Consider the following 23,232-nt stretch of genomic DNA (forward strand, 5'->3'; position numbering starts at 1 on the left):
AGGCAAGGTCTGGTGCCTACGGCCTGTGCAAATGGCAGCTGCGAGCGAGGCCTGTGGGAATGGCGGCCGCTGGTGCGAGGTGCGCAGGCGCGGGGCCCGGGCTTTGCGCTCACAGAACCTCTGGGCCGCGGTCCTTGGAGAGGGAGGCGCGGGACTGCGGTGCCTGGGGGCGGCGGGGCCCGGTCCGGCTGGGCGGCACAAGGAGCCCCGGGGAGGCCCTGCGCTGAACGAGCCCTTGCACGGTGGTGGCCTCGCACTCTGACCCGCGCTGTGACATCGTGCAGCAGCACCGCGATGTGACGTCACAGCCGTGACGTCACGTCACTGCTGCGGGAGGCGGTGAGGTCACGGTGTGTGAGGGAGGGCCGGGGTCCGCAGGGTCCCGACGCGCTGCCTTCCGGCTCCGGCGGGTGCTCCGGAGGGGGGGGACCGGCGGGCACGGCCCGAGCGTTCCGGGCTGGACGGTGTTTCCGGGGGGGGAAACCGGCGGCGCTTCCGGTGCGGGCGGCCCGGCTGGCGGAAGTGACGGCGGGGTTTGTTGACAGCGGAGGCCGCGGCGGGGGGAGCGGGCCCGAGGAGGACGCGGACCCCCTGCCCGCCCCGGGGAGCGGCGCCGGGACGAGCCGGGACTCCCGCCGCCCCCCATCCTCCGCGCCGGGCGGGGGCCTGGCGCCAGGTGAGTGCCGGCGTCCCCCTCCTCAATCCGACCCGCGGGGCTCTCCCTGCCCGGGGGCACCGGGCCTGCCCGCCGAGGGCTGGGGAGGCAGCGCCGCCCCACGTGGAACCGCCGCCCCCCGGCAGCGCCGCCCGGTGCCCCCCGGCGAAGCCCCCATTCCCTCCCCGAGACTACCGGGAGCACCCGGGCCCCGCCGGGCAGGGCCCAGAGCCGCGGCAGCCCGTCTGGGAGGAGCCCCGGCGCTGCCGGGCGAGGTGACCTCTGAGTGCCTCGGGAACGGAAAGTCGCCCCACGGAGCGGGGCCGGCGCCCCGTGTCGGGGGGAGCGAGGGAGGGTTTGGGTTTGTGACCGGACCTGCCTGCAGGCTGGTGAAGCGGCTCGCGAGGCTGTGAGAGACCATCGCGGTCTGGCGGATCCCCAGTGCCCGGGGACCAGTAACCCAGGGGCTCCCGGGATGTCCTCTTGGGCCGGTGACCTTTTGGAAAGAAAATCCATGATATAATTCAGTGAGCTGAAGGCGCATCTTAACTGCAGGCAGCTACAAAGATCAACGTGTTTCCTGGCTAGCATGAGTCGTCTCATTTACGATATCAGCAGGCTGACAAGTTTGGAAATTGCAGGTTTTGCTGGGCCACAGAATAGTTCAGTCTTCTCCTACTTCAGTTGCCTCGTGTAAGGCAGGGACAGTATTTCCCTGCGCAAGCTGTGATGACCCATCAATTAATAAAACAGTGATTTGCAGCTGCAAGATGCCAGCTAAAATGACAGTGCAGTTTTCCTTTAAATGTAGCCTGTGCCAAACTCTGCATTTATATTAAATTTGTTATTCTAAAGTCATTGGAATCAGTTCACATCAGCGCATGTTGTTTGCCCTCTCCTTGGACAAGTCCCTGATGCTGGAAAAGTCAGCTTTGCCAATCATTTTTGTAGCAACAGCGTAAACGTTATGCCGTTGGCGTGGAGCCACGGTGAGTCAGGCTTGGCTTTGGGCGGCCGCCTGGAGAGAGAGGCTGGGAGAGAAGATCAGTCTGAAGTCCAGGGTAGAGAATATTGGCATGGGTGGCCCCAGGAGTGGCAAGAGTGGTCCTGAGCCTCACGTGCCAGTGCGGTTTGAAATGCCATAACAATACAGATGTAGCCTCCAAATAAGCAATCTTTGCCAAAGGGGGCTGGTGGAATCCGGAAGGCTGGTGATGGGGGAGAGTGAAGCTGCACAGACTGCAGCTTCCTTTGGGTCCATGGATGGCGGGAGGGTGCTGTTATTCCATGGAGAGGGCTGCTTCGGGGGGTAGTTGGGTGTGCAGGTGGTTCTGTGCCTGCTCCTTTGTCTCCAGGGGACTCGATTCCTTTGTGCATTAAGATGGAGGCAAATCTGTTAGAGAAATAAATTGGAAAAAAATATTGGCACCTGCACTTCTAATCACTTTTTGACTCCTGCACTTGAATTTTCAACATCTTTCACATTTCTGTCTTTGACCCTTCAAAAACGCACGTGCACTAGCCAGCTTAGTGCCCATCATTGGAAAGCACTGGTGGCAGCCTGCTAGGCAGGCAACTCGCTGATCTATTGCCTGTGGAAAGCTGCCTGAGGATAATGATTAGGCAAACGTTAATGATTTGTCACTATCTCTAGTTCATTTATTTTTATCAACATGCTGAGCTTATAACTAGAGACAATATTGATCAGTGCAGCTATTGACACTCTGACTTCCGTCTTCCCGTGTCATGTCTTGAGTCTGAGGAAGGAGAGACTAGCTTGTATCGTGTCCTGGCCCAAAGGTCACAGCAGCAGCTCTGGGTGCTACTCAGATATCCCTAATAAATCATGAGGATGAATGCTTTGGTTTTATTTTCCCGGGATGGTTTAACCACTTTCCTCTCTATTAACCTCCTGTGTGGGATTTTGTTGGTGGATCACGGGGAGCTCAGAAGTTAACGGGCAGCTGATTTCTCCAGGGCTAGGATCATCTGCATTGTGCTAGTCTCAGCAGAGAGGGACTAGGGGATTGTCAGAGCCACAGGAAGGCAGTCCTTGCCCTTTAGTGCTCTAAGCTGCTTGGACAAGTCCCAAGCACTGGCCGTTTCCAGCTGCACATGATAATAGATTGTCAATGGGAATTTGTTTTCGAGTTCTCTGGCCATCGGTAGTAAACAGTGGAAGAACACTGGCTGGTGGGACCTCCTGTCTGAGGGCACAGGGGAACTGGTAGGGATAGCAGAACACGTTTCCTGACTGGTTCAGATCTTCCTGTTGGTCTTGCCTTTCTGGAAAGATTCTCTCAAGGAAGCTTCAGGCAAAATCTGCGAGAAGGACTTGTTCTGGAGGTGAAGCAGATTCGTCTCCAAAGCAGACACAGTGCCGAGCACAGGACAACTTCCTCCCATCTGCATTCCCCGAGCTAGGACCTGACGGCCAGTGAGACAATATTTTGCGCTCAGTGGCCCATTTCATCCTTGATTTCTCTGCTCGTTTAATGACAAATCTTTTTCAAAATTGAAGACCCACCATCTTACTAATTTTCATTATTTGCACTACACGTACCTCAAAGGTCTCTGAGCTGTCGTGGCACCCTGGAGGAGTCATACTTTTGTGTTATTACGACCCCAGCTCAGGACTCAGTGACCCAGAAGAACAGGTTACATCCTTTAAACTATCTCTAATCGGGATGTTAAATACAATTTTTGTGATTGCTGAGGTTTTGGGTTGGGTTTTTTCCTCAGCGTCTGCTTTTGCTTGACGACATTTTGCCTCTTGAGCCAAAATCGGCAGAGATCCTGCCTAGATCCCCACTGGAAAGGCGGTTGAAAGTTGTAGGTCAGAACATAGTGAGTCAGAAGGAGTTTGGGACTGGAACGTGCCAGTTGTCTGCAGATATAGTTCCCAAAGATGCTCATAGGAAGGAGAAACTATCAATCAAACTCAAGTAAAGCCAAAAGACAAGTCCAGTTTATCACCCGTGCCTGCTTCTGCCTGTAAGGTTTTGTCCACTTACACTAGAATGAGATTTGGCCCAGGAGGAGGCCCGGGGTGAGCGTACCACAGGAGAGATCTAGCATGGCTGTTCCTCCATTGCCGAGTGAGGAGCAGTTCTGCTGATCCCCATTTGCTTTTTGAGAGGCTCCTTTCTGTCTTGGGTTAATTCCTTGGCCAACTCTTTGTCATTGGTGCTGAAGCACACCCTCAGAAAAAGAATTAATGAAACACAGAAGGAAGGAAGGAAGGAGCTTTGATTTCCAACTTGTGCTGCCTCCATGTTTGCATGGAAATCCACTCTGCAGCACAGGGAAGGATCAGACGGCCAGGAGACCAGACTGCCAGGCAGGCTCAGTCACAGCCTGCTTCTGTCACCCAGAGATCATTCAGTGCCTGAATTTGAAAGGTTACCTCATCCACAGCCTTAACTGATCCTTCGTACGGGTGTCATCGCCCAGGCAGTGGCTGAACAGAGCGTCTGAAAGGAGGAGGGAAGGTGCCTGATCCACCCCGGGTGCCTTTGGGGATAGCAATTAAGGTGAGGAAATGGAGTTAAACTCTTCCATCTTGTACTGATACTGTAGGAATGAAGGAAAGAGAGAGCACCAGAGGCTTTAGAGATGCAGAGAGCTGGAGACACAGACAAGCGTCCTGATGTTTGCAACTGCAGGATAAAGATCAGAAACGGAATATAGTGAAGAACATTTTGCAACAACTTCCCCAGCAATGGCTACTCAGCTGTGACGCAGAGGAGAGTAACTGACTCCACAGCACCAGTGGTCTCACTGCCAGCAGGGACATACTTATTAACAGGAGACCAGGTTTACATCAAAAATAAACATTTCAACACAATTTTTGTGTGCCTATGGAAATATATAGAAGGGTTCACATTAGGATTGCTTAGAATGTGATTTGACCCTTTGAAAGTGAAATGGCATTTTTTGTTTTCAGTCACTTCTGCTAAGCACCTCCAAGGCTCCAGCAAGCCCTCAATACTAGAGCCATGAGATTTTTCAAATAAGAAGATAGACAGGAATAGCTTCCCCTAATTATCTGCCTCACCCATCCTTCTTTATCCTGTACTAAAAAATAAAGAAGGGCAAAAGTGTCTTGCCTTTTTCCAGGTCAGTCACTCATTCTTTTTTTGTGACAGATTTGAAATGGTTTGGGTGAACAAGTCCCAGGGAGTTACAGGTGTCCAGCGTGTGCATAAACCTTGCTTTACAGCACACTCAGAGGGAAGCCAAACCAGTCTATATGTTTCCCTCTGGCTTCTGATCCACTTCACGGTCTAGTTCAAGGACTTGCATGAAGCTTCTGGCTTGGCGCTACAGAAAAACATTTAGCTTGAACATGAAATTTCACTTCAAATGATAGCAAACAAAATTACAGGCACGAAGTGCTGGGCCATCAGATCCCACTGGGGCTATACAAAGGATCGTCCTGACAGTAAATTTTCTGGTGGTTTATCCAGCCCACTCTGAAGGAAACGAAGCAACGTGGTTTCTGCCACTTCCCTTTCAGAGGGCCTTTGTTAGCCAGATAACCCCTGCAATGAGGAAACATTTTCTTGCTGTGTAGCCTCATTTCCAAACATGTTTCATGTTAACTCATTCCCACGGTGTCCCCTGGGGGTGGGGATACCAAGGAATTCAGGGCACACTGCCAGCGAGGCCAAAATGCTGCAGGTTCTTTTGAGGTCAGCAAGTGATGGGCTGTAAATACAACCATCAACATCCTACTGGTGCAACAGCTTTGCAGGACACTTGCCGATGTGCCTTTCTCAATGCATCTTTTTTTCCCCCCCTGCTTATAGCTGTCCAGATGTCCCTGTAAATTCATCCTGGAACTTCATTTGAGGAAAGGATCTACTGAATCAAAAGCTTTCTTCTGCTCTTCCCCTTCCCGTGACTTCCCTCAAGATGGCATCCGATAGCCCCGAGTCACTAATGACCTTGTGCACAGATTACTGCCTTCGTAACTTGGAGGGGACTCTCTGCTACCTACTGGACAATGAAACTCTCCGGCTCCATCCTGACATCTTCTTGCCAAGCGAGATTTGTGACAAACTCGTCAATGAGTACGTTTCAGGCCTGTGGAGAAGCTGTTGTCTGGTTTGGGAAGGAGCCAGGGGCACAGGGAAGGGAGAGTATAGTTGTCTAAAGAGACTTATGGGAAAGGTGAAAAAAAAATGGGGAAGAATTCATAGGGCTGGTGTTTTATTTCCAATTGATCCTCATATTGTAAATAAGGATTTGCATTAACTTCACCAGGAAGTGTCCCCAGGGGTTATTGTGCTGCTGTATATCATTCTAGTTTCTGTGGAAATCACCATTTCCACATAGATAACCCCAGAGTGAAACAGTCACTGGTGCTTCCAAGAGCATCAGTAAGCAACAAAGGAGCCTTCCCATTTCCTACCACTGAAGCATTACAACTCTCTCAAATCAGAGAAATAAGAGTGCAAAGTGCTATCAGATGTTAAATTTTAAGGCTGCTGCTCCCATAGCTTTACAAAGCAACTCGTTTCCAGAGATTTATAATTTGGCTATCATAGTCTCTCTTGGCTGAACTCCTGCCCACAAAGTCTGGCAGAGAACTTTGGCCAGCTAATTTTCTGAAAATGAAAAATAAATGACTAGCTTTAAATAGCTGGGGAGTGGGGGGAAATCCTGGAGTCTGTGCTTGCCAGAATCCAGTTTGCTCGCACACACGCATGACCTTGCACAAATCTTTGCCTGAGATTTTCCTAAGGATTGTTAGTTCTGTGCAAGAAGAGATAATAGGCCATTACCCCAAAGGCTGTTCTGGATGACCAGGAGGGAGTCTGTGTGTGCTTACTCACTCAGTCACATTTTCTTATAACCAGCAAAGGTGCTAGAGCTGTAGCTGAACCTTTGTGTCGTGCTGTGCTAACGCCATTGCCTCAATACAGATATGTGGAGTTGGTGAAGACAGACAGCATCTTCGAACCCCATGAAAGCTTCTTCACCCTGTTCTCAGATCCCCGGAGCACCAGGCTAGCTCGGATCCACTTGCGGGAACAGATTGTGCAGGACCAGGACCTGGAAGCCATCAGGAAGCAGGTGGTATTGCACTGATAGCCTCCAGCTGCCACTTCACTTGGCAGCATTGCTACACTGGCACCAGCTAGAATCCCAGGCACCCAGAGATTCCCAAGACTCCACCCTTCACCATTTTCTTTGGGAGAACCTCAGCGTCTCCCTTCTCAGCTCCCAGAGCTACTATAGGGAACGGGATGGGGACACCAGCCAAGTTCAGCGATCTGTGATCTCAGGCTCTCCCAGTGGGAGGTGGTGTAGGAAACAGGGTGGCACTCTATCTGTGAAATATTTCTAACTTTGATTTCCCGTCTTCCAGGATCTTGTTGAGCTCTACCTGACTAACTGTGAGAAGCTGACAGCCAAGAGTCTGCAAACCTTGGTGAGCTTCAGCCACACACTTATCTCCCTTAGCCTCTTTGGCTGCTGTAATATCTTCTATGAGGAGGAGAACCCCGGAGGCTGTGAAGATGACTGTTTAGTGAACCCCACTCGCCAGGTCTTGGTCAAGGACTTTACTTTTGAAGGCTTTAGCCGTTTACGCTTCCTGAACCTGGGCCGCTTGATCGAAGGGGTAAATGTGGAGACGTTGCTTCGGCCTTTGGCCTCCCTTGCAGCTCTTGATCTCTCTGGGATCCAGCTGAACGATGTGGGATTTCTGACCCAGTGGAAGGACAGTCTGGTTTCCTTAGTGCTTTACAACATGGACCTTTCAGAGGAGCACATCCAAGTGATCGCACAGCTTCGCAAGCTCAGGTCAGCAGATCTGTTCTTCCTTGTTTATCCTTTTCCCACCCATAGGGAAAGGTCTTTTAGGAATGGTCTACTTGCCTGCTAACGGAGAGCCACCCACTGCTGGTTTCAGGTTATAAACCTTCCCATGAACAGGCTCACTCATTGACTCACTCTGTCTGACATATCTACAGCCAGCCTGTATTTTGCTTGTGAAAGGGCACCACTTAGCAGAAACTCCATCCTGGAAAAACAAAAAAAAACCCAACACACCACAACCACACACACACAAAACCAACCAAACAAACCAAAACCAACCACCCCCCCCCGGCAAACCAAAAGAGAACAGCTGAATGCCTGAGAGATGGCAAAAAAATTACTGTAGTTGTGTACATATACTAATATAGCAATAACCACGCTGTGAAACTCAGTCCTCCAAACCACTTGTCAAACAGGAATGTCCAAAGTTTAAGCCTGCTTTGAAATAAAACTAGGAAAAACTCTGAGCTCAGACTGCCTACTCGCTGTGCTCTGTGGAAGTGCACTGTGCATGGATGGTGCAAGGGAAAAAGCATAAATAAATAGGCGCTCCTGACCTAGCCATCTAGACAGTGAAATGACTTCCCAAAAGAGAGTTGAGACAATTGCTATTCAAACTGCATAGTGGCATCAGAAAAGGGATCCAGGACTTTCCAAGCCAAAGAGAAGGGCCTTACTAGTTGTGTGAAGGATAGTTTGCAATGGCTTTCATATGGTCTCCTGCTGGCTGCAGACACTAGGGGGTACCATGTTAACATACGGCCTAGGAGTCTCAGGGAACATCTTGGATAAAATTTTCTAAATCCAAGTACTTTAACTCCCAGTGATTTGCAATGAAACTTGGTCTACAACAGGTAGAAGACACTTTTGTGTGAGACATGTTGGCTCCTGTCTTTATTTAGAAAAGTTTCTACCAAGGGTCTTAGCTACTGCTTGGCAGGCATGAGCAGCCCCTGTCCTGTAAGGGACCCCAACCTGCACATGATGGCTGCTCAGTTTGTCCCACCACTCCCTTAGCATCAGGTTTGCCCAAAGCATTTAAATACCTGAAGATAAATGAAATCAGGGCAGCGTAATAGCCAGGGGTGGAAAAAATAGAAGATTGGGGAAGCAGACAAAAACTTGTGTAACTTAATTTGTGGGATGAGGCAACGTATGTTTCTGGGGATGCAAAGATCCTCTAGTGCATCTTAATTACCAGTCAGAAATGTTCAGGTGGCTGCTGTGAGGGAGCTGGAGGAAAGCCAGTTTCTGAGCCCAGAGCAATTTCCATTGTCACATGTGGCCAAATGATTCATTGTGCTCCATTCTAAGTAGACCTCTACCAGATATCTCAGTGCTTCAGTGAGACACAGGGCCAGATCCTGCTGCCAGATCCTACAGAACCACATTCCTGTATCTTGTGAAGGAAATAATAATAATAAATAAATAATAATCACACTTGGCTTGTCATCTTCCTCTGGTAAAGAGGCAGAAGCCCCAGCTAACGCTTTCCAGCCTCTGAGCTCCTCTCTGTCATATGCAGGCACTTGGATATCTCCAGAGATCATCTGTCCAGTTATTACAAATTCAAGCTGACCCGGCGGGTTCTAAACCTGTTTGTGGAAAACTTGGTAAACCTCACTTCGCTCGATATCTCAGGGCACACCATGCTGGAGAACTGCACTATCCCAAGCATGGAGGAGAAGATGGGCCAGACAAGGTAAGGATATAGCAGTTACTGAGGTCTGCTTGGATGGATAGACCAGTCAGAGATGAATTAAAAACAGTTCCCTCTTCTAAGTTTCCAAATTCCATAGGTCTAATTAATACTAAAAAAAGCAGAATAAAATTGTTGCTAGTTTCTCCTGATGCTAAAGACTGGTATGGGAATCAGCTGTGATTCCTGTGATGCATGTAAGGGCTTTTAAGAGCAATAAAGAATTCATCCTATCTGCCTCTCATACATATCTGAAGAAGTATTTCAGTTGTTTTTTCCACATACATTCTTCCAGGGATCTCTTGCAGTGGTTTGTATTTTTTTCTGAAAGGACTCCAGAGCCCTTTACACATTTTCTACACAAAACATTCTTACCCTCACTGAAATCTAGGCTCTTCCGAGACAGAACATTTCTACACCGAGTCAATACATCAATGTTCGTAGAAGGTTTGAGTGTTTAGAATCTAGAGGCAGATTTTCAGGTTTGACCTGGATACTGGGCAGACAACCTTTGAAAATCCTGGTGCACCTCAGCAGGGGTGTACCTAGAGGTCTGGTTTTCCAGATCAGCCAAGAACTCTGCCCTTCTTTCCCCCAAGCACTTACTGAACAAAAGCAAACAAGTGGGACAGTACTGGCTCCTTTCCACCTGAGCCAGTGAAAAAATACTGGCTCTTGGTCAATAAGGAACATGGCAGCAAAACTAGCGTTCTTGCATGATCACAGAGGCAGACTAGCGTGTCTGTCAGATGACATGCAGTCCAGTTTGCAAATAGTTTGGATCAATGAAATCCACAGCCCTTTCCTAAGAGAAAACGTTCACTCCAGCTAGTGAATTTCCAGGACAAATTCTACCTGGGAAAGCTGCATTCTGTCTGCATGAATTCTTCCTGCTGTTTCTGTTGAACACATTTAGCCCTTCACTCAGGATCACCTGGGCTGAATGTCTAGTGTTACATTTGGGAGAAGCTAGCTAGTGTACAACTCAAGTGTAGCTATTTAGTTATGGAGCAGTACAGTCAGAGCGAATGGAGAGCAGATAGCTGTCTCTGTGGCAGGAGACACCTGAAGAAACATGGTACCAACATGACTGATCTCTCTTTTTTTTTCTTTTCTCCCCCCCCCCCCCCAGCATTGAGCCAGCCAAGAGCAGCATTGCTCCCTTCCGGGGTCTGAAACGACCACTCCAGTTCTTAGGCCTTTTTGAAACATCTCTGTGCCGCCTGACACATATTCCAGCCTACAAGGTAATAAGGCTGCAAGAATATTTGATAGAAGCTGAAAGAACATGGAAATCACTGGCTCCCAGTGGAGTGGAGTTCATGGGGTCTTGGGTGTAACAACTGAGCTCTGACCTTTCAATAGCTACCTGATAATGCAGGAAAGGTGCCAGAAGGCAAGACCTGTACCCACATGGTTTTTACAAGGGTTAAAAGCATACCTGTTAGAGAAGGGCATGGAAGGATCATCCTGCCTGAAGGACCAGGATGTCTGTGACTATAAGAAAAGGATATAAGACAATGGGAGTCTTACTTGTGACTAGCATCCTCCTGCCTCAAAGATGCTATTCCTTGTCCCTCTGGGCTGAGAAGTGACTCAGCCTCTTTGCTCTCATCCTGGGCCTAATCCTATTAGTAGGGCAGAGGGAAGTTGTACCCTTTGACCTTCCAGATCTACCCTCAGACTTCCCTTCTCATGTTGGTTTTCCTTCTCCCTGACTCTTTTTGTTCCTCCATGCCAGGTGAGTGGAGACAAGAACGAAGAGCAAGTGCTGAATGCTATTGAGGCTTACACTGAGCACCGGCCAGAAATCACTTCCCGGGCCATCAACCTCCTTTTTGACATTGCCCGTATCGAACGCTGCAGCCAGCTGCTGCGAGCCCTTCAGGTAAGCCCTGTGCTAGCATTTACCTCACCCTTACAAGAGAAATTTTGCAGTCCTAGTCTTTTCTTCACCCTGGGACGCCATATCAGGCCATTCTGAAGAAAGTTCTAGTAGTGTTGTGGAACCGGGTACCTTCATTTCATAAGCGTGTTCCTGTCATGCCTGGGCCATGCATTCCTCGCAGGCTTGTAACAGTCTTTGGCCCACACAGCCTTAATAGTCACTCCAAGACTCAACAGCAAGTCAGTGGCACTGAAGCTTCATGTTGCTTCTCTGCAGCTGGTGATCACAGCCCTCAAGTGCCACAAGGATGACAAAAACATCCAGGTGACAGGCAGCGCGGCGCTGTTCTACCTGACCAACTCCGAGTACCGCATGGAGCAGAGCGTAAAGCTGCGGCGCCAGGTCATCCAGGTGGTGCTGAATGGCATGGAGTCCTACCAGGAAGTCACAGTAAGAGCAGCCCAGTGTTAGTCCTCCTTCCCTCTATTAAGTCTTTAGCCTGGTGTTAGCATCTGGGTCTTCTAAGCCTCCAGGATGTGATCCAAGGCAGATGCCAGCGAAGCTGTTGCCCCAATCTGCTCCTTGCCTTCACTCAGTGATGGGGATTACATGCAGGGTACTCGTTAGCCATGCAGTATTCTCCAGAACAAAGGGAAGAAAGTGACGATAGCAAGGCTCTTTTTTATCTGATTACAGTGGTCAAAGGGTGTGTACGACACATAGCCCAGACTGTGAGGTGAAAAGGCTGTGGGTGTTAGGGGTGTTGAGTCAACAGAAAGAAACATTATGCCAAGACACTGTGCTGGAAGCTGGCCAACATTAAACACTACAGTGCCACTGGGTTGCAGAACGGTGACTGCTGCATAGAGCTACAGGCAGCGAGAAACCAGCTTGGAAAGTGATGGGCATTGGGTGATTGTGTGGCCACGTGAGACGAGAGTGACAGTGAGAGAGAAGCGGGTACCAGTAGAGCACAGCTAAAGCAGAATGTTAGATAGGAGGGTAACAGAAATTTTAGTGGTCATAGTCAAGCAGCAAAGGAACATGAAGTGATGGGGTCCATGTTTTCTTAGCCACGTGGCCCAGGGTTTGTTTCCTTTTGACCCAGGTACAGCGAAATTGCTGCCTGACATTGTGTAACTTCAGCATTCCTGAGGAGCTGGAGTTCCAGTACCGCCGAGTCAACGAGCTGCTGCTGAACATCCTCAACCAGAGCCGGCAGGATGAGTCTATCCAGCGCATCGCTGTGCACCTCTGTAACGCTCTGGTCTGCCAGGTGGACAACGATCATAAAGAAGCTGTGGGCAAGATGGGGTTTGTCATGGTTGGTATGGTCCCAAGGCGTCTGCTTACCCTTAACCCAGGCTAGCACCATTCCCTTGCAGCAGTCCACCAAATGCATCCAGCCAGTGATCCAACCTTATAGTATCACAGGAGGGAACCAGTGTCTCGGCAGTGCTAACTTCTCCTGGGACCTAACCCTCCACGTGGCATCTTTTGCTGACTTGCCAGCACTGGAAGTCATGGTCTTGAAGATAGGCTGGCTGTGACAGCAGGGAAGCAGCATGACCTTATACCTTCCCTCTTCACTGCACCATATCATTTCCAGAACTGGTACCACTTTTTGACTAGCTCCTTCTGCATCTCCCCAAGTTTGCATCAGTTTCCCAACTCATGTCACATCCCTCACCTTTTCAAAGAGCTGCAGAGGCCACTGCTTTGGTGTAGTTATACCACATTCCAGACTTTGTCGTACAAATCAAAACTGACTTGACTGCAAACTCAACAGCTCGGGGACTGTGACATACTTCAGGTCTGTGAATACTTGCAACATTGAACATAACCCAGTCCTCCTGGTTTAGAGAGGGAGATACCAAGTAGGTTTTCTACAAAGGATCAAAACTGCATATCCCTGCAAATTGGCTGTAGCCAGCCCTACAGTACTACAGCAGTTACTTTTAGCTCTATGATTCTTGAACTGTTTCTCACTCTTCTCCTTCCTCTGCCCACAGACAATGCTAAAGTTGATACAGAAGAAGTTGGCTGATAAAACGGTGAGTGTTTCCCTCAAAAATGTAGACATAAAGTATTTTCTCTTCAGTCTGACTTAGGCACAGAGATCAGTCCAGAGTGCCAGCTCAGCTTCTCTAGCAAACACAGGGCATCTCAGGTGATGCTGCAGAATTTCCTGGACCTGGGTGAGGGCAGGGGAATGTGACAGGGAGGCAAAGATATTAAACAGAAAACCCACTTGCTGACAAGTTGAAAGTGAATAACAATGTTTTCTTACCTCTGGAGCCATCTAGGGCAATACTGGAGAGGAAACACAAGTGGTTGGTTTGCTCTGGGCTCCCACATTAGCAAAGCTCTGTTTCTGTCCCTGTCTCTTTGGCTGTGTAGTGTGATCAGGTGATGGAGTTCTCCTGGAGTGCCCTCTGGAACATCACTGATGAGACCCCTGATAACTGTGAGATGTTCCTTAACTACAGTGGCATGAAACTGTTCTTGGAGTGCTTGAAAGTAAGTACATCTGGTTTCCTCTAGAGGAACGCTGACATTAGCGGTGGAGATGCAGGTGTCTGGGCAGGATCCCTAGCTATGCTAATCTATAAGCAGTACTTCCTATGTTGCACAGCCAGAAAAGAAAAAGCTTGCATGTGCTTTTTCTTTCTCACATCCACTCACCCAGCCAGTAGAAGAACAAAGAAACTTACATGCAACACATCTTCCTCTTTTCCATCTTGTATGCAGCCTCCCTTCAGTAGAGCAGCAGTGAATAGCAGGCCCTGGCCTCAATTCTCTCGTTTCACACGTATCTTGAACACCAGGGATCCCATTTAGCATCTGCTATAGAACCATTGCTGACTATCCCAAAATACTTAGCCCTTCCAGACATGCTGTACAATCTCTTTGAAGGGCTCCTTGTTCTCAACATCACCATGGCTCTAACTTTTGTATAATCCTGCTCTTTGCTCACTTAGGAGTTCCCAGAGAAACAGGAACTACATCGCAACATGCTGGGCCTCCTGGGCAATGTAGCAGAGGTGAAGGAGCTCCGCCCACAGCTCATGACCTCCCAGTTCATCAGTGTGTTCAGGTGAGAGCTGGGCTAGGGCAGGGTGAATGCTCTGGAGTTCTGCCCCTGAATCACCTGGAAACTTTGAAACCTTTGGTGCATCAACACCTCTAAATGATCTCTTCTCTCTTGGCAGCAACCTGCTGGAAAGCAAAGCAGATGGGATTGAGGTATCTTATAATGCCTGTGGTGTGCTCTCCCATATCATGTTTGATGGTCCGGAGGCTTGGGGTATATGTGAGCCCCACCGAGAGGAGGTTGTGAAGAGGATGTGGGCAGCCATCCAGAGCTGGGATATCAATTCCAGGAGAAATATTAATTACAGGTGAGGAATAGAAAAGTTTGGCCCACTCACCTAGGAGCCAGGATTGTCACAGGAGGCAAGAACCAACAGAGAGAAGGGAAGAGGTATAGCCCAGCATGGAGGCTGTGCTTCAGAGAGAAGGAGAAACATCCTCAGGGACCTATTTAGCAAGGGTTTTACATCTTCCTTTGAAATGTTACACAGGCTGCTGAAATTAGACACCTCGCCTGGCAATTCCTATGGGAGAAGTGTGGGAGCCTAACAGAATTTCTCCTGCATGTTTCTGGTGAAATTGTGTAGTTAGGAAAGCTGGGATCTGACTGTCTGGGACTGCTGCTGTCCTTTACACCTCCTTAAGTCTGTTTGCTTTTGAGAGCCACATGGATTGCTGTAGTTTTCTCTCTCTGGGGGATATTTAGACACAGTTCCCAGAAGTCCCTTCACGGATTAATACAACTGGTAGAATCTTCCAAAGCCTTTCCTGTAAGAGGGTATCAGGTAATCTGTTATTTCCATAGTGCCTGGCAGGGATCCAGAACAAATGGCATTCCAGTGCCTGTTTGACAGTATAGACAAATTACTTTGTCAGAACAAATGCAGCAACCATTGCATGTGAGCAGCTAGCTTTGGCTGGGTATAATTTTGCTTTGGCCCCTCTACGGAAAGATCAGCACTGCTGGGTTTTGGCTGTCGTGAGGAAATGACTGACAGAGGATGGAAATCAGTTCTGGGACTCAGTTGCAGCTATTTATCTGGGCAGCACGTTTACGCTATAGTGGTAGGGCCCGTAAGCCTGCCAGGATTGCTGTGTGACACAGACTTAGTCTTTGATGCCAGAGTCTTTGGCATGCCAGTGATTTACTGCTGTGGTGTCTGTGAGCACAGAGTTTGTATTGCTTTGAGTGGCAAAGGTGCTGAAAGAAGCAGCTCTTGGATTTTTTTTTAACAACTTCTGCAATATTTCTGTGCAGGTCATTTGAACCAATCCTTCGACTTCTTCCACAAGGGATCTCCCCAGTCAGCCAGCACTGGGCCACCTGGGCACTGTATAACCTGGTCTCTGTCTACCGTAAGTTCCCTTTTCGAAATCGCATCCACTGCACTGTAGAAGTTGAGGGTGTGGCTCTGAGCTTGTCAGCTGAAAAACTTCCCAGTTTAGCTCTGTAGGTAGGGAGAACCGTCTTTGAACGATGCAGGAATGTCCAGGCAGCACAGCCAAATGAGAAAAAATGAGACTTAGTGTGTAGGAAATTCCTTCAATGTTTTGATCCTTCTGGCCATGCTCTTACATTCTCAGCTGTTTTGTGCCTGTTGTTTTCACAGCCAGGGCACCCCTAGCAGGCTGGCTCCCTAAAAAAAGAGAAGTTTTGTGGCTTCTCAGCCCCCAGGCTTCTCCTTCCCTTCCTGCCATCCTTTATACCACTCCTGTGAAGGTTCACAAGGACGTTTTATTCCTTTCTCTGCAGCTGACAAGTACTGCCCACTGCTGATCAAAGAAGGTGGGATTCCCCTTCTGAAGGACATGATTAAAATGGCCTCAGCACGGCAAGAGACCAAGGAAATGGCTCGGTAAGAAACCAATGCACTCTCATCAAACATTCAGTTTAGCTTTAGTTTAGTTTTTATTCTTCTGCATCAAGTAAGGCTACCAAAGAAAGGATTTTTCAAAAGGTGGAGGGAGTCCATCACTTTTGTGAGCTTCCCCAACTTACTTTGTTGTGTGACCTTCCTTTGGAGCCATTCTTTCAGAGTTTTAAAAGCCAGCTGCAGCTTCGAATCATTGACAAATTTCACACCGGCAGGATGAATATAAAAGAGAGGTAGAGATGAGCTGGGAACATGTACCCTGTGGGTGGGCAGCAGGCATTCCCTGGAGCTGAAGGTTGCTAAACACCAGAGGTGACTGAAGCCTGCAAAGACTCTTGCAAGTTAGGCAGATTGCGTACAGCGATGGGACACTGCAGGAATGGTAAATGAATAGAATAGAAAAAGCAGGGACAGATGACAGCAGAGTGAGTGACAAACATCCATATGCATGTGTTTCCTGATGTGGTTCAAAGTTACCTGATGATTTGGACACAGGGGTGATGAATGAACAGTCACATATGGATCTGGATGTATACTAACATGACTCAAAATTCCAAGGGGATGAACTGTGAGCTCTAAGCTGCTTTTGTGGAATATACTTGGTTTTGACACAAATATTGGTTGACGCGTATCTCGGAAGAGACTGCCTGCTGCAAATAGTATACATTTCCCTAAAGATCAAGCTGTTGGACAGTTCTTATGTTACTGTCCCACAACTGACATGCAATAAGCTTTAAACTAAATCCTCTCTCCTTGTCCTTGCTTTATCCATAGGAAAGTTATAGAGCACTGCAGTAACTTTAAGGAGGAGAACATGGACACTTCCAGATAGAGGCAATCGTCTAACGCCTCTTGCCAGCACTGTATCCAGCTTCTCTCTAATTCACTGTACATAGGGAGGACTCTTTCTTACCAACTCGCCTGTTGGAAGGAAACTTTATGTGTGTGTGTGAGACCCTCAGTAGATGAAGGTGAACAGGGGAGGGGGGAGGGACTTTTTGCACAACAAAATGCTTTCCTTAAATTAGTGGACTTTTTTTGTTATGAAGTTTCAGGTTGAAGTTCTGTGTGTATGATTTCTGTATAAAAAGAAAACAAAAAACAAAGACAACTACATTATGTATCTTTTAACCTTTTTATTTTAGACCACACAGAGAGCCTCAAATGATCATGAGCTTGAAGACCTAGTTGTGTGATCACTAGTGTGACATTTTTATTTCCCCACTTTTTAGAAAATTCCCTTTTGCTGTATTGCATGAGGTTCTGTAACGTCTGCAAGAACACCAGTCCTGAATTGGTATTGGCTGCTCAATGGGTTTACAGGCAGCGATGAGTTATTTATTTGGTTAGAGAGGTTGGGGGGGACAATACCAGAGCATTAGACCAAAAGGACTGACCTTTTTAGTGATACTGTAAATGGAAGAAATGGGGAAGAAAGATATTTTAAGTCAATTCACTCCATTAAGGATTTTTTTTATAGAAGACTCACTTTAGTGGAAGCATTGCTTGTGGGTCGTTCAGCAGTAGGACATTCCCATTAAAGTCAAGAGGTCTGCTTTGCCCCCTTTGGTGGTACAGTACGATCTGTCAGCCCACCCAGCCTCGTCATGTCAGGGATGACCAGTAAAACCAATTACACATCCTTGGCAACACAGAGCTTTTCTCTTTAAGGGGGAGCCTGTGCAACAAGGAAAAAGGTTTGTTCACAAAGGGCTACACATCTTCATTCCAGTCCTTCACCACCTTTTTAGTTGTGTTCTGTTTTATGGGGAAGGGCTACATCTGCCAGGAGGCATATTTCCCCTCTGCACAATAAGCTTTACTGGTCCAGAGCGATTTGTACCATGTGTGCAAGTCCCAGTAACGGACTGGAGCTGTTCTGCTCTTTCTCAATCTGCATCAGTGCAAACCATGTTCAGTGGCAAAGTTAATCTCCCTTTATGGGAAGCTCACTGCAGCACAAATGCTGTAGTTGGAGGTGCTAAAGTCCTCTCCTGAGACTGGGGAGTCTCCAGGCACCCTTTGGAGGGCGATCCCAGGAAACAGCACCTCTTGTTCCACCCCAACATCTTCCCCCTCTTCTGGGAAGCAAAAGCCCTATTCTTATCTGACTCCCAGTAGCACTTACCAGTGCAGTCCTGCTTGCATCGGCAGCATTACACCAGTTTATATGATGTAGGTGAGAGGAGAGTCCCACTATGATGGTCTCCATCTGTCAGACCTGTAAAGGCTCAAGAAGCCAAAGGCTAAGGTTTGCCTCACAGCCATGCACTCGACAACACATCATGCAGTCTGTGCTTAGAGCCCTCTGCTTCCCACAGTTCTTTCAGAATTCACAAATCTTCCCTTAGGCTGGATTTAGAAAAGATTTTGTGTCTGGTAGCAGTAAGAGGAGACCATGGCCATGTAAGTCAGGACGTTCAGGCCTCTGAGCACAGTAACCCTCGCTGCTCTCTTCCCTTGTACACATTGCTCAGATTTGACTCGCTGCTATGAGGTTCTTCTAATGCTCAGAGTTAATGTTGTCATTGCTGAGCACATTATAGACAGATCCTAGATACACAAACTGACACTTTAAATGACAGAACACAGCTGCCCTGGAGAGGTTTACTTTTTCTGCCAATATGGTGTTATTCAATGTCTTTTTTTTTTCTTTTTAACCATACGTCATTTGTTTTGATATTGTGAAATCTGTACTTTTTTCTTTTAAGTATTTTTCAAACTTATATATATTTTTGTGTCACTTTTGAATTGTTTTCATATGGTTTGCAAAACTTGACAAATTATACTTTTTTGCAGTCGTTTGATTGAAATGTATTTTTCTCTCTCTTATTCCTGTTCCCCAAGAATTTGTGTCCCTCTGAGCTTTGAGACAGGGAAGCTTATTTCAAGGTCTGTTTTCTGTATAACATTTGCTAACCTTCTAGATGCAAAACTAAGAGAGGCTGCAACTACTGCCAACCAGCCCCAGAGCATTAGGGGAGTCAGGCTTTGCTCATTTAATTCTCCATTTAGTGCTGCTGTCCTTTTGAGGTTGTTTCACGTGACAGTGCCACCCGCTAGGCCTTCTTCCTTTCTAATGCCCATGCAGCGAAAGCTCCTGCCACTAAAATCGTGACTCACGTGACAAAGAGCAGTCCAGATTGTGACTGTGTTGGCAAGGTGGGAGCGGAGCAGAAGGGGACACATCACAGATGCAAGAGGTATCAGAAACCCACCTCCTCAGAATGCAGCTGCCACGTTGGGGAGACAGCTATTGCTCAGAACTCCCATCTCAGCTAGAGCAGACCTCAGCCTCGCATTGTAATTGAAGCCAAACAATCGTGCTTTACGCTGAGATTTGGCAACTACATCAATGTTAACGGACAACCGATGGCTTGGTTCCATCTGTCTCAAGACCCCAAAGGTTTGGGTTTTTCAAACTAGTGCCCCTATAAGTTCAGCTATTACTGAAGTCTCACCTGCTGCAAGCTGGACCATGGTATCCCAAACGAACAAGATCCAAGCTGCGTCAAACCTTTGTTTCACGCTGTAGACATAACCTCTATCCTCACTGCTCACGCATCCTCATCAAGCTGTACCTGAGCCTGAACCAGGATAAAAAGATTTCAAATTCCCAGCAACAGGGAGATTAATGGAGTCAGGCCAGCCTGCCAGAAAAGCATAGCTTTCTGAAATCTGTCACTGATCCCAAGGGGAAGGAGGAACTATATATAACTGGTCTTTTACAGCTAGCTACCATAAGATTTTGAGTCAGGCCACCAGCAAGGTAAATTCCTAAGACAGCATTTTAAAAGAAATAGCATGTCTGCTAGAGTAACGTAAGCTTTGGCTACAAGCTTCAATGTCTTCAAGCCAACAGAGTTTGTGAGCTGAAAAATAAGATTTCCCTTTCAGGAAGGAGCAAAAGAGAGAAAGGTATCCTCTGAACACCTCAGCGTAATCCAAGAATTCCTGTAATCAGGAGCTTGAAACTAGTTTGTATCTCGGTTTCCCTAACTGAAACAACAGGAGTTGTCGCACCCTAGGCATAATGCATGTGCCATGACCTGAAAGCGCTTTTTGGAGGCAAAGAGGAGTTAATGAATTGCTGCCATAGATCTAGCACTCAGGACAGAACAGGGTAGTGGAAGGGAGGGCAAAGTGGCTGGTTTTTTATGAAGGTTTAATGTAAAAGGGGAAGTTGGATACCCTGAAATGCTTGAGTGTTGAAGAGAAGCCTCTCAGGCCTTCCAAATTTGCTGGAGCAAAGGAATGAACCAGGAGACTTCAACTCCACACAGAATTATAGAGCCAACGACCAACCCTGCCCAGAAAACAAGAACAGGGTTCTATCTATCAAATGCAAATCCAGCTGGAGAGTTCACAGTGTGTAAAAATACGACAGAGGGGCTCCTTGTGCTCTGTAGCTGTTTTCCCATTCAGACTCTTAGTCATGTTTTCACTACTACATTTCCTTTAACATACAAAAGCTTGGTAAGCAGAGCACGAACACAACTGAGTAGTTCTCTGCAGAGACTGTGCCAACAAAGGAACCCTTTACCTTGCCTGTGTGTAGTTTCTTTCCTGGCTGGAGGATGCCTCGTCGTCCAGTGGCCCAGGTCAATGACACAGCAGTTGTCAGCACACAAGGTGTCATTGTCTGCCATTACTCTGGAATGGATAAGAGAACAAGTTGGTGGGTAACTTTACACAAGTGCTTCCATTTTACAAGATCTGTGGGAGGAATTGCTTATATAGATTGGCATCTAGTTGTATAATGCTTAGCACCCAGCAGCACCAGACTTGCTCATCTAGACCAAACCCACGAAGGTTTAGTGCTGACATTTGTGGCAATTAGTAACATTGCAGATAATTCATCTGCCCTGTCTACATCGTGGCTGTTATTACCCTGCACCTCCCTACTGGCTGAAATGATATCTGTTCAGCACTGAATCCTACCCAGCCTGTCACCTTGGTTGGGCTTCTGCTGCAGTCACTGGTCTCTGCAAAAGATGAGCAGGAAGAAAAGTCTTGGAGCTATGAGCCTATTCCCCTCTCACCGCTTGAAGAAGGCAATTAATTACCAGTAGGACAAGAGCTATAGGGGCACTGCATTCAGGCACTATGCCACAGAAAAGATGTTTTCTTGAGACTGTTTCGGGAGGAGCCTGCCACAGCTCAGGTGTGAGAGGGTAGCTTGTGCTGGAAAAAGAGAATTAAAAGTAGGGAAACAGCCGGTCTCCACGACAACCATCTGTATAAGCACAGAGGGTAATGGTCATCAGGAATGGATGAAAAGCAACATGGGGGCTGGATGAGAAGACAGCATTTAAAAAAAAAGGAATGAGGGAGATTTCCTGCTGAGCTGAAACTGCTTTAGCAGACTATATTTTGATTTCATATAATTGTCACTGATTCTCTCTGTAATTCTTGTTTTAAAAAAAGTTTCTAAGCTAACCAAATATGTATTTCTTTGTTTTGCTTAAAGAAAATAACCTCAGTTACAATAAGCAAGCGTCTGCTTTTACTCTGTCTGTTGACCTGCCTAACGTTGAGAGGCCTGGTTCAAATGTTTGTACATGGTGAAACCAAGCAAAAAAATAATAATGCACAACTGTTGCTTCCTTACAATTCTGAATGAATTAACTTTTCTGTTGTATCCATTGGATACCCGCTGTGTATTAAACTTAGTGCTTAACAATGTCTTCTTCCTTTGGTCTATGAATGTGGTTTATTTAGGTACATTTCTGGTCCATTTACTGTCATATATTTCATTAAATATGAAAGGAACTGCCATGTGTTGGTGATGCAGTTCAGTGGCTTTTCCTTTCATCACTCCAAGGGATACAATACTGTTTGTCAATAGAAAAGAGGCATGGAGGAAGAGAGTATTGTTATGAAATTATGTGAGAGAAGGAAAAAAAAAATTGGAACAATATTTGACTGTACAGCTTGCCTCTGAACTCTGTAACGGATCTGTGGCTTGCATTCCACAGCCCAAGCTTTCTAAGTGGGCAGAAGCTGAGTACTTAAGAAAAGACTCTAGCTTAAAACAGTCAAATCTGCTTTAAGGCCAGTGTGACTTTCTTCTTAAGACCCTGGTCCTGCAAGGGTTCAACTGCTAGTTAATTCAACAGTCATTGTAAACTCTATAAAGAATCAAGCTCCGGGTGGCTGAAGTAGGAGGAGGAATTGTGTGAAACTGAACTGCCTCTAGGAAGCTGAAAACATACCATGTTGTAAGAGTGCAGAGAGATACCTTCGGCTTCCAGCAGCATGAAATTCCTAGCTGGAATGCTGGAACAATCTAGATCCTCTATTCAGAAACTTGCTAGTAGAGGCTTTCTGGAACTAAGCCTAATTTCAACCAGTTATTTAGGTTGAAACCCTTGAGACAGATAAGCTCAGATCTCTGCAAGACAGGTTTCAAAGCAGTAAAAGATAAAAAGCGTAACACGCACCAAATGACTGTAATCACAAAGACAGCAAGAATACATTCCTTAGGACAGATTATTCTAGAATATCAAAATGTTTCTACTTTCAAGTGGGTAATATTGTTACTACTCAAATTGCCTTCATTAAGCTTTACAATTTATACCTCTCTGCGAAGAACAGAACGACACTACCCACCTTTTTTTTTTGTTTGTCGACAAAGCCTGATGTTACTGTTCTGAGCTTCTTACTGTTCTGAAAGCTTTCCTTTGCAACTCAAGGAACAGAAAGATTTTCAGGCTATTTAAAGCAGGCAGAGAGTAGCAGGGCCATCTCACATACAAACTCTGAATGTGAGGTTTGACAAACACTGATGCAGTCTATGGGTGTCTGTCTGAGGGAGAATTTCTGTAGGTTTTGTATTTACCTAGAATAAAAAGAAAGCAAAAGGATTTGAATGATTGTTGGAAATTTAGACTACAATTTTTATTAACATTTCAACACAGCTGTCTCAGGTAAACCATTTAAGTGACCTGTGCAGCCAGGTGCTTTTCTGGGATCAGCAGGTGGCTGCTGACTCAGAAGGGATTAAATCAAGAACACCCCATTTGTGGTCAAACAATACCAAAGAATCAGCTACTTTTCAGGTGCTGGAGGATCAATTTGCAAGGAATGTGATTTTTCTTTCCAAATTTTTACTGGGAAAGAAGGTAACAAAAGCAGTGAGATACACCTATGTTAAAACTGAAAGAGTTTAAAGAGAAAACACTAATTTCAGAAC

At 47.0% G+C, this 23,232-nt stretch overlaps 1 protein-coding gene across 1 annotated transcript; it reads left to right on the top strand.

Annotated features, from left to right (window-relative positions):
* The first annotated feature begins 536 nt into the window (after positions 1-536).
* ZER1 (zyg-11 related cell cycle regulator) lies at positions 537-21,730 on the top strand. Its single transcript, XM_075772624.1, has 16 exons — positions 537-676; positions 5,467-5,730; positions 6,586-6,736; positions 7,032-7,468; positions 9,009-9,185; positions 10,315-10,429; positions 10,924-11,070; positions 11,347-11,520; positions 12,179-12,394; positions 13,083-13,124; positions 13,471-13,590; positions 14,052-14,167; positions 14,283-14,471; positions 15,422-15,519; positions 15,917-16,019; positions 16,812-21,730. Exons 2-16 carry the CDS (start codon positions 5,573-5,575, stop codon positions 16,867-16,869), a joined length of 2,301 nt encoding a protein of 766 aa, XP_075628739.1. The 5' UTR covers positions 537-676; positions 5,467-5,572; the 3' UTR covers positions 16,870-21,730.
* Positions 21,731-23,232: the final 1,502 nt, after the last annotated feature.

Source organism: Balearica regulorum, chromosome 20 (assembly GCF_011004875.1).
Source record: "Balearica regulorum gibbericeps isolate bBalReg1 chromosome 20, bBalReg1.pri, whole genome shotgun sequence".
Classification (NCBI taxonomy): Eukaryota; Metazoa; Chordata; class Aves; order Gruiformes; family Gruidae; genus Balearica; species Balearica regulorum.

What these genes read in the sequence shown, in the direction of transcription:
- ZER1 (XM_075772624.1), top strand. Translation starts at nt 5,573, where the DNA reads ATGGCATCCGATAGCCCCGAGTCACTAATGACCTTGTGCACAGATTAC. An exon ending in TGTTCTTGGAGTGCTTGAAA is followed by an intron (nt 13,591 to 14,051) that starts GTAAGTACATCT and finishes TTGCTCACTTAG; the next exon opens with GAGTTCCCAGAGAAACAGGA. An exon ending in TAACCTGGTCTCTGTCTACC is followed by an intron (nt 15,520 to 15,916) that starts GTAAGTTCCCTT and finishes CTTTCTCTGCAG; the next exon opens with CTGACAAGTACTGCCCACTG.